The 10,708-nt window shown below is 43.0% G+C and overlaps 1 protein-coding gene across 1 annotated transcript in view; it reads left to right on the top strand.

The window, feature by feature from the left end:
* The first annotated feature begins 708 nt into the window (after positions 1–708).
* LOC149307003 (junctional adhesion molecule C-like) overlaps positions 709–10,708 on the top strand; it is a 52,805-nt gene continuing 42,805 nt past the window's right edge. Inside the window, exon 1 of the mRNA XM_089537513.1 lies at positions 709–821. Coding sequence (XP_089393639.1) covers positions 764–821 — 58 coding nt within the window. The 5' untranslated portion in view covers positions 709–763. The remainder of the gene's footprint in view (positions 822–10,708) is intronic.

The following is a 10,708-nucleotide window of genomic DNA, read 5'->3' as shown; positions in this document are numbered from 1 at the left end:
GTTGTCCCAAGCCTGTGAGGTTTGTCAACTAGTACTATGGCATCGTCCGCGTATCTTAGATTGTCGACATCCCTTCCTCCTACTCTCTCCTCCTCCTTCTGTGACCAGTCCTGCTTTGCGTATCATATGTTCTGCATACAAGTTAAGGCCGGTAGAGGGTTGTTGTTTTTTTAAAATAGAATAAGTGTTGTAATAAATTGTATAAATCTAAATCAAGATATATATATAAGAAGTGTCAGACAATCAATCCATCCATCGCTCTTCGAATAATAGGTTCTGCATACAAGTTAAGGCCAGGAGAGGTTTTTTTTAAAACAGTGTTATAATAAACTGTATAAATTTGAATATAGAAAAAGAAAGAAATGTAGGACAATCCATCCATCCATCAGTCCAATTGACTGATGGTCCATCAGTCAATTAGCTTGATGGATGGATGGATGGATGGATGGATGGTCCTACATAATTTGCCTTCAGTGATGGAAGGCAAGGGAGGCTGTCCTGGGAAAGGAGAGGAGGGCCTCTGGTGCCCTTTGGTCTTGGTCCCCTTTTGCGCGCGGGCGGCTGTGGTTGCCGGGGCAACGGTTGCTGCAGCATCCCTGGTCGCCTAGCAACGGTTTCCCGGGCGCTGCGGAGGCCGCCTCTCTCTCTATCCCTCCCTGCTCCCTCTGTCTCCAGTCTCCTCCCATCCATCCATCCATCCAGCCAAGGCTTGGGAGAGGGCCAGGCGGGGAATGCGCAAGCTCTGCGTCCCCTGCTTGCCATCATGGCGCTCAGGCGGAGGGCCAGGCTGCTCCTCCTGCTCCTCTTTCTGCCGATGCTCCGTGAGTAGGGTCCCTGGGGAGGGAGGGAGGGAGGGAGGGAGGGAGAGGGTCTCCCCCAGCCCCCTTGATCCTCCCCCCAAAAGGACAAGGAAGGATCACAGAGGAGGAAGCAACACTGCTTTCTTTCTTTCTTTCTTTCTTTCTTTCTTTCTTTCTTTCTCTTCCAGCATTGTTTCCATCAGCCACGAGGGGGAAAACCGTTGGGACTTTTTTGTGGGGGGGGGGGGAGATGTGTGTGTGTGTGGGTCTCTCTGGCTGTCAGGAATACTAGGGTTACTCCTGGCCCTACTCCGGAGGAAGAGGTTTACTCCTTAATGGTGCTCCCACTCCTGTCAAAGCCTCTCACTCCTTTACTCTTTACTTCTGCTCCTGTAAAGAAAACCTCCTTACTCCTTTACTCTTTACTCCTACTTCTGTCAGACCCTCTTACTTCTTTACTCCTACTTCTGCACATGTAAAAACCACTTACTCCTTTACTCCTACTCCTATAAACACCTTTTACTCCTTACTCCTGCTCCTGTAAAAACCTTTCAGTGCTTTACTCCTTACTCCTAGGAAACTACTTACTCCTTTACTCCTACTCCTCTAAACACCTCTCCTTTACTCCTATGCCTGTCAAAACCTCTTACTCCTTACTCCTACTCCCAGCCTTGCTGGCTATTATGGTTGGGGGGGGGCACCCACTTTTCCTTTTCCCTCCTCCTTCTCCTTCTCTTCTTCTTCTCCTCCTCCTCCTCCTCCTCACCCGATTCCTCTGGATCCAGATCATTTCTTTTTCTTGCTTTCAGGGACAATGGAGGCTCTTGATGCTCCCTGGAGCTTTGAGTTTTGAGGATGTGGCTGTTGTTTTGTGCAACGCCTTTCAGGAGAAAGTCTGGACTCCTGGTTTGCAGGGTTTATGATGCTCAGGGTTGGATCCTAGGCAGAGTGGAGGGGGGACAAAATAAGGACATTAATCCACCCCAAAGAAGAACCTTGTCCCATCCCTCCAGGGGGACTTTCCTTCCGTCCCCAGATTTCTTCTACTAACACTGCAGCAACTTCCAACTTTGAGTTGAGCCTTTCCAAAGACAGTTTCAGGCATCCAAAGAGAAGAGACCAAAGCAAAGGGACCAAGGGAATGCAAACACAGCAGAATAGAAGGGTTTCTAAGCTGTGCATTGTTTTCAGCCTCTCTCCACCAAAAGCATCTGAGGAAGTCGACTGAAGTCTAGGAACGTTCATGCTGCCAACATCTTTCTTTCAGTTAGTGTTAAATGTGCTACAAGATCTCTCTATGTACTCACTCTCAGCAATGTCACAAATTTGGGGAGTGATGTAAAATTTGATTTTGGGGGCTCAGAATTCTTATTAGGACAAGGTAATAATCTCTTTTTATTTACCCACCCTCCATAGTTGCATCCATATATCAAGGGAAGGCACCCAGAGTGGTGTACTGGGGCATTGCCTGGCAGTATTTTAGCAGACTCAGCATTAAAAGATGGAGAGTTTCCCCTTCTTCTCAATTTGGATCCCCCCCCCCCCCACACACACCTCTCCCACGCAAAGTTAGTGCTCAAATAAAGCTAGGGAACCAATGTGATGTAGTAATTTGAGCGTTGGAGCATGACTCTGGAGACTAGGGTTCAAATTTTGGTTCGGCCATGGAAACCCACTGGGTGACGTTGGGCAAGTTACATACTCTCAGCCTCAGAGGATGGCAGTGGCAAACCCCCTCTGAGAAGAAATTTGCCAAGAAAACCCCACAATATTGTTGTATTAGCGTCTCCATATGTCGGAAACAACTTGGAGGCACACAACACTAACATAGGAGTTGATCACATTGGGGTTAATTTTGGCATTAAAGGGAGATTAAAGCACATTTAAAGCACCCCCACATGCAAAGCGGAAATGGCGAGTAATTGCGCGAATGATTATCACATGCAATTGTGCAAATAAAGTAGTATCAGAAATGCATTGTTGCTGAAATCCTGAAAGTAAAAAGAGGTGCATTAATGCTTCTTTGTGACCACTTTAATGGCGGGTTTGGTACGATATGTGAAATCGTTTCACATAATTATGCGATTTTTTTGGGATATTCACAGGATAAACTCCTAATCTCCTCTGTGTGATAAATTCTATAAATAGGGCTTCTCCTGTAGATTGAACGAAAAGTACTAGAGGGTTTCTGTCCAGTCCCTGCTAAGTAAATAGAGACCTTTTGGTGTACCAGATATATACGAAGAAGCATGTTCTTTTAGGGATTTTGTTTTGCAGGGAGGGAAAAACAAAGAAGGGGAGGAAATGGAAAAATCCAATGATGACAAGAGTTTCTCCTTTTTCTGTATCTTTGGTACACATACTGAAGTTACAGCTATAGTTAAAAGAAGGAGATGTGGCAAAAAAGGAGTTTGTGAGGTTGCACAAAGTAGAGTTTCTTTAAAAGCAATGTATGAAAAGGTGCCTTTCTATTCTGTTTGCCTGCAGTTTAGGCTGAAGGTGCGCAACACACTTCATGGTTGGATTAAAAGTGATTTTGAATGCCTTTTATAATTTATAATCTGAGGGTTATTTTATCTTGGTAATGGGTTGGGGATTGTGGATTTTTATGATGTATCGCATTTCTAATTGTATTTCTATTATTTTTGGAATCCGCCTTGATCCAAAGGGAGAGGCGGGATAATAATAATAATAATAATAATAATAATGATGATGATGATGTGTGGATTCATGAGTGTGTGTGTTTTCAGTGTTTTGCTTCCCCTGCTTTGGAGAATATGACAGCGAGGCGACTACTGTATATACTCATGTATAAGCCTAGAAATTTTAGTCAAAGAATTGTCCCAAAGTCTACTTATCCATGAGTCAATGTAGGTACTGTACTTTAACTCTTATAGAAAGGAAACCATCCCTTGGTGAAAGGCAAAAGTATAATCTATCCTGAAAGCCCTTACTTCCTCTCTATTCTCTCATCCATCCATCTTTTAGTTAGTGGAAGCACAAACAGTTATGCCTGCTGGGATTTTGTCAAGTTCTTTGGCATCATTTTCCTTTGCTTCGTCCTATAGATCCTTTGTCACATGCCCCTCGACTTACACAGGGGTCATATCAGAATCCATAATTTTAGTCCCCGAACCTGGTCGAGCATATATGGTATTATTATTATTATTATTATTATTATTATTATTATTATTATTATGGGTCTTGCCTTCCATAATGGGAGAGCTTCCCCCACCTTTCCAGAGGATGAGGGATTCAGGAATGTGGAGCTTGGCTAAAGCAGACAGAGTTGATACTAGATCCTATTCACTTGGCAACAGAGAGCCCCATTGTTCCCAGGCGCCCCACACAAATGTTTGCAGCTTTAATTGCCAAAACATTTGCTAATTCCATTCATGAATGCTATTAATAAAGGCTTCAGGGAGGGAGAAAATAAGGAGGGGGAGCAGGTTGGAGAGCTGGGAGCCTCTCTTTGGGGTGTGTGGGTGTGCGATTTGAAATCCTTTCGCGTTTCCAACCAGGGCAGACAGAACACAGAATTAGGAGGAACGTGGCGTTTTTCATTTCTTAGCTAGAAAATATATTCCTGCAGAAAACAGCATGTAGGTTATTGCTTAGGATGACTACACAATGATATTTCTTTATAACTCCTGGCAAAAGACAGAGATGTCTGTGTAACTGAGTGTAACTGAGTGTAAACATTTCTTTGTGCATTTGGAGGGTGAGGTTTTACACAGAGAAGTAAAAATGTGCAAACACAGATCATAACTCAACTCTCATCCTAGAGCTTTAATGCCTCTATAGGAACTACCCCAATAACTCCCGTTAGTCCTGGACTTGTCTATAAAAATGTAGGCCTTCTCCATTATGTAATAAGCAATAAGTATTTCATACTTGAAATCAAAAAAGGTTCTCTGGCTAATTCTAGGTTTTCGGAATCGAATTCCAGATAGAGGATTTCTGATGTGACCTCCTCCCATTTTAAGTATTCCTGTTGTCTTCTTTCTGCTGCACCCTTTTCTGTAATGCGCTCTACATGGGGCTACCCTTGTACCATGTCCGGAAGCTTCAATTAGTACAAAATATGGCAGCCAGATTGGTCACTGGTGCATCCAGGTTTGACCATATAACACCAATATTGAAAGATCTTCACTGGCTGCCCATTCGCTTCCGAGCGCAATACAAGGTGTTGGTCACAACCTATAAAGCCCTACACGGCTTGGGCCCGAGTTACTTGAGGGACCGCATCTCCCCATATGATCCGCCTTGCACACTCAGAACATCTGGGAAGAACTTACTGGTAATTCCACCTTCCAAATATGTTGCCACATCCCAGATGGCCTTTTCAGTGGTGGCCCCACGGATGTGGAACAGGGACGTAGCCAGGATTTTGGGAAGGGGTGGTCCAGACTAAGTGCCACCATTATAATGGGGCTTGGGTGCAGCGGTGCAGCAGCACACACCATTCATTTTATCTAATGGAAGGGGGGGTCCGGACCCCAAGAACCCCCCTCCCCTTGGCTACGTCCCTGTGTGGAATGATCTACCTGAGGAGCTCCGTCTGACAACCCCCCTAGAAACATTCAAAAAGAGGCTTAAAACTCTTCTTTTTTGTCAAGCCTTCCCCCCTGAAGAATGAAGTTATCTACCCTGTTGCCATCAATTCCCTGCTTACCCTTGAAGGCGAATGATTGTGCTTAGAGTTCTGTAATTGTATGGTTTTAATTGTCTGTACACCGCTTTGATCTGTGGAAAAGCAGTATATAAATAAAATTTATTATTATTATTATTATTATTATTATTATTGGATTGGTAGAGGGGATCTTCAGTCTTTCCCAGGTCAGGTTTTATTGTACTGTTGCAATGTAGTAACTGAAAATCTGTGTTTCTCCAACAATCCTTCCTCATCCTCCAAATGCTGCTAAACAACTTTTGGATAAACTGAGGACAAGGACAGTGTCACCAAAGAGAATGTCCATCTAGTCCCCACTGTCACCCCCCTTTTGAAGGCAGAAAATCCTCTGCGTTAAATCTCAAGGAGGGAGCACATTCATATGAAGGAAGGCCCATAAGAAATTAGCAAGAACTTAGCCACGTTATTTTTGGACTACAACTCCCAGAATCACCTAGCCAGCATGGCTACTGGATAAGATGGTGGGACATTTCTGGGAACTGTAGTCTAGAAAAGTAACTTTTCCTGGCCCTAGAACTTTTCTTTTATTTTGGCATAGAGATTATGGACTTGAACTTCTCCTTCGTCAGTGTAGTTAATACCACAGTTTTGTGGACATATACTTGGATTCTAAACCCACAATGACTTATTTCTAAGTCAACATGCCTGGAATTATTGTCAGTATATAGTTCTTAGCATCTTCATAATCACAAGAAAGATAATTTAAGTGAGTGCCTTGGCCAAGATCTTACATCCAGCATCAAAGCGGAATCAAGAATTTGGACCTAGCTTACTCTACTTAAAGCTAGTTATTTGTTTTCTGTGTCACATTCTTCGCTTCTTATGAAACTTGCTCCCTGCCTCAAGACAACTTAGGCTGGGATGGATTTGTCTGGGAGCATTTCATCTTATGCCTTGGTAAAATTGTTGGGAGTCGTGGAATTCTTTGGAGTCACAAATAGGTTTTGTGTCTACAAAGTCCTTTTTGTAGGAGGAGTATTTCTCAGTCCCCCCTTCTTTTAAAGATATAACATCCAGCTGTCTTTCAAGCAAGCAAGTGCTCAGAGCCAGCTGTCTTGAGCCCACTGTGCGGTTGTCGGTTTTGGCTTCGAAGGCGCCTAAATTGGGAAGTAGCACTCGAATGATATGAATGTCATACGAGCAACAAGCTGTTGAAACTGCTGCATTGCAAACATGCTAGTCAAATTAACTTTTTTGAACAATGACTCCCAAAACTGGGAATTGTCCAAAAGACCTAACATCTCCAAGCTCTGAAACTGATTATAGCTTGGGAAAGTTACTTGGGAAAGTTTTGGGTGACAACTCCCAACGTTCCCCAGATGGTTCCAAAATCTAGCATTTCCAAATTCAGTAACGTTCTTAGACAAGGTTTGGTGTCTCTTATCCACCAGTAAATCACCAGTAACTTCTTCATCGGACTGTAAGAGTAGCATCTGTGCGGCCCCTTCGCGTGTCCACTTTACAGCTGTTGGCAAAGCATGTGTGATATTAGCAAGCTGCTTCTTGCAGTCAACATTTATCGCAACTGTTTTTGTTGCTTAAATGCTTTTTGGGTCACAGAGAGAGGTGTGTGGCTGGCAGCTTCTTTGTATGTGTGTTAAAAGGCTGGCATTGAACTTGGGATTTCTTTTTTACCTCTCTGACCTGTTACTTTTCATCACCCAAGATTAATATTGCATTTCTTTCATCCCAGTCATAGTGTGTACCCATCTCTCTGTCTGTGTCCTTGCAATTTGAAGTATGAATAAGGCTTGGGCTGCTAACAACAACAACAACAAATAGTCTTATAGGTTTCTGAAGTGTGGCTCCCAGTTCTATATGGTTCGTTTTGGTTAGGGATGAACAAACTCTGGGGCCCAAAGGGCCACAGATAGGTATACTTCAAAGTAGATGTGTTCTTTGACATGACCCCTTTAACAGAAAATTTGGTACCAAAAGCATAAATAGCACAGAAAGAATATTAATAGGTTCCTGTACAACAGCAATTGAGTCCACTTGAACAATTTTCAACAAACTTTATTCAAAACTATAAGTGTGCACATGTGAAATGAAATAACCAAGTCCAGTAAGCCTTGCATAAGTAAACAAAAACATTGTCAGCCATCGAGAAACCACTTGAAAGTGTTTTTTGGCTTAGAAATGACTTTTTGAATGAACATCTTTTCGGGGATGCCAGGGCCTTTGAGCAATTGGTGGGGGTCCTAAGGTCTGCACTAGACCTCTCCAAAAGGCCAAGCAATTCTCACCCCTGACCTGGGACCTTCTGCCGGTTTTGTGTTTGTTTGGCTCTCCATTTTGGAAGTTCCAGAAGGAGAATACAGCGCTTTTCATATTTCCTGCCTTTAGTTAACTCTTTCCATGTCGTTCTCAGGAGCTGCTGGGGCTTGAATGAGAAATCCTCAGTTATGTGCACAGATGTGGTGAGACATAAGGACTACAGGTTGGGGCCACATCTTCTTGGGTTATTATAATGGATTCTCACATCCCCAAGAAGCTTTGTCCATCCAGGTTGGCCATTGGCTTTCTTCAACAAGAAAGGATTTAAAAGGCATTTGCCTGGTTGATTATGGTATATCCTGGTTTTTGGCTTATTCCAAACCTCGAATCATTCCCTTGCTTCTAACTTCCTCATCCCTCACCCCTGGCTTTGATGCTTGGCTTAACTTCTGGGTTCTGGGCTGCAAGGAACCATTGTGAGTATCATAGAACCCATTCCTGTAGCAGCCGACCCTGGAACATGTGCTAGAGCAGTGGATCCCACAGTGGTGGTCCATGAACTGGTGCCAGTATGCAAGCCATCAGCTGCTGGTTTGTGTCAATTTTCCAGGACAGAAGTTTGTTAGGGCTCACTGCTGCCACGTTTGCACTGATAAAGCACCTTAGAAATGATCTGGCATAACTGTGCCATTGAATATTGCAGGTGAAAGTTGGCAATTATACGTTATATAGCTTAGTGATGACAGGAAAGTCAACCTTTCCACCTGGGAAAATAGGGCTTTTTCAGGTAGAAGATGCTGGAAGGAAGAAATGATAACGAGGTGTTGGAGAACAAAGGTATATGCGCAATGTGGCCTGTATCAGCACTGAAGAATTAATGCAGTTTGGCACCGCTTTAAGTGCCACGTCTCACTGCTATGGAATCCTGGGATTTATAGTTTGGTGGGGCACCAGAACTCTGACAGAGAAGGCTAAATATCTCACAGGGCACAAACCTTGCCTTTAGTTTCAGGGAGCAAAGTGCATTCAACCAGCCCTGAGTAGCAGAATGCCCTCTGCTGTTGATCTTCCCATTGAGTAAACTCCTGTTAAGCTGCCCAAAGAACACCAGGATTGCTTGGAATAGCGTTTTGAAAAAGCACTGGCCGAGAACAATGGCAAGTTGTTTCTGCTAACTTTTGCTCTTTAGCAAATAGTATCTCTTCCTCTGGCATTCTGAGCAATCCCCTCTTTATTTTTGTGCATGCCTGTTGAGGCAGAACTGGATGCTGCCATAAATTTAGAAGCAGCATTTCACAGCTGATTGCACCCATGCCAGTGTTGATCCAAGGAATGCCTGTGAACCTTTCCCCCCCTTTCTAAAGCAAGGGTGAAGTGGGGGGAAAAGAAAGACAGAGAATTTCCTTTGGTCAACAACCGCTAGATCTATCTTCCCCATCATATAAAAAACTCCATTTTAAAAAATATTTCCCAAAAACGATTTGGGGGTGAACAACCTCCATCACTCTCCTCCTTTTAAGTCAAGCATATATAATGTTGTCTGAGGCTTGTTGGGAAGTCACAGCCCATAAAAGCCGATGAAGCAAAGAGACAAAATTGATTTAACACGGCTGCATTCCGAAATGGGAAGATAAAAATATGTGGAGTATATTTGTACAGGAGGACAAGTGGTGACTCTGTTTGGTAAGCTATTTTTACTGGGGTTTGACACCATTTGCTACGGCAACTTATGGATAGAGCTATTTGCTGAGTACTGTATATATTTATGTATAAGTTTAGAAATTTTAGTCAAAAATTGACCCCAAAACGTGGGCCGACTTATCGATGGGTCAATGTAAGTATTATACTTTAACTCAAAAGGAACTATCCCCTGGTGAAAGGCAAGAGTAAAATCTGTCCTGGAGCACTGATCCCCTTCTATTTTCCCATCCATCCAGCCTTTAGTATGAGCACAAACAGTTGCACCTGCTGGAATTTTGTAGGTTCTTTGGCATCATTTTCCTTTGCTTCATCATTTAGATCCTTTGTTGTGCTCGCCTAAATTTTACCCTCAATCTGTCCACAAGTCATATCAAAATCCATAATTTTGGACCCAAAACTTGCCCTCCAATTATACATTAGGTTGACTTATAGTCAAGTATATACAGTAAGTAGGGTAGCAATGGCTCTATTGAAATTGTGACTTGTTATACCATCTCAATGATAACTGTTTTTATCCTCCCATTGAAATAATGTCCTTAATATGTTTAAATGACTTTTTTGCTTGAGCCAAGGCTGACCCCAAAGTATCTTGGCAAGGCCACCTTAGTACACTTGCATCAAAGGTAGTGTTAGGCTGACAGTGACGTAGATTGTACAGTACTAAATGAGGATGTACCAATTTATTCTGAGAAAAAGCTAATCCCAAATTGGCAGCTGATTAAAAAAACATCCCACCCATAGCCTTTGTTCATGGTAATAGACAAATGATGTCCACTTTGCCTTGTGCTTACTATGAACCCAGCTTATGAAAAATGAACAGTCCATAAAATTGACAAATGGCTCTGGCACCTGTACTCTTCAGAGAAGAAGGGTTTGCAGCAACTTTACTGCACAGGAGTAGGAAGTCCTGTGTATGTTCTCCAAAATTCCTGTTCTCTTCACGTCAGAGGTGCAACCTGAGCACCGCTCCTGCCCAGCCAGTGTACAGTTGGCCTCCAAATCCATGGATTCTGCATCCATGGATTCAATCATTGTAAATATTTTAAAAATAACAATCCAAAAAGTACACCTTGATTTTTCCCTTTTTATGTAAGGGGACACCATTTTACTACACCATTGTATATAATGGGGCTTGAGAATTCATGGATTTTGGTATCCACGGGGGTCCTGAAACCAAACTCCACAGGGGTGTGATCATCTTTTTCCTGATTGCACTATTTGCATAATTTAATGACGATTTAATGATGCCTGCCTCCTCCGTGTGAAAGAGCCCATAGTTTTATATACCTGACTACAA

The sequence above is a fragment of the Sceloporus occidentalis genome, unplaced genomic scaffold (assembly GCF_023333645.1).
Source record: "Sceloporus occidentalis isolate IW3139 unplaced genomic scaffold, rSceOcc1.0.p SCAF_9, whole genome shotgun sequence".
NCBI classification, from domain to species: Eukaryota; Metazoa; Chordata; class Lepidosauria; order Squamata; family Phrynosomatidae; genus Sceloporus; species Sceloporus occidentalis.
Note: the sequence above shows the minus strand (reverse complement) of the source record. Positions and strands in the feature narration are given on the sequence as shown.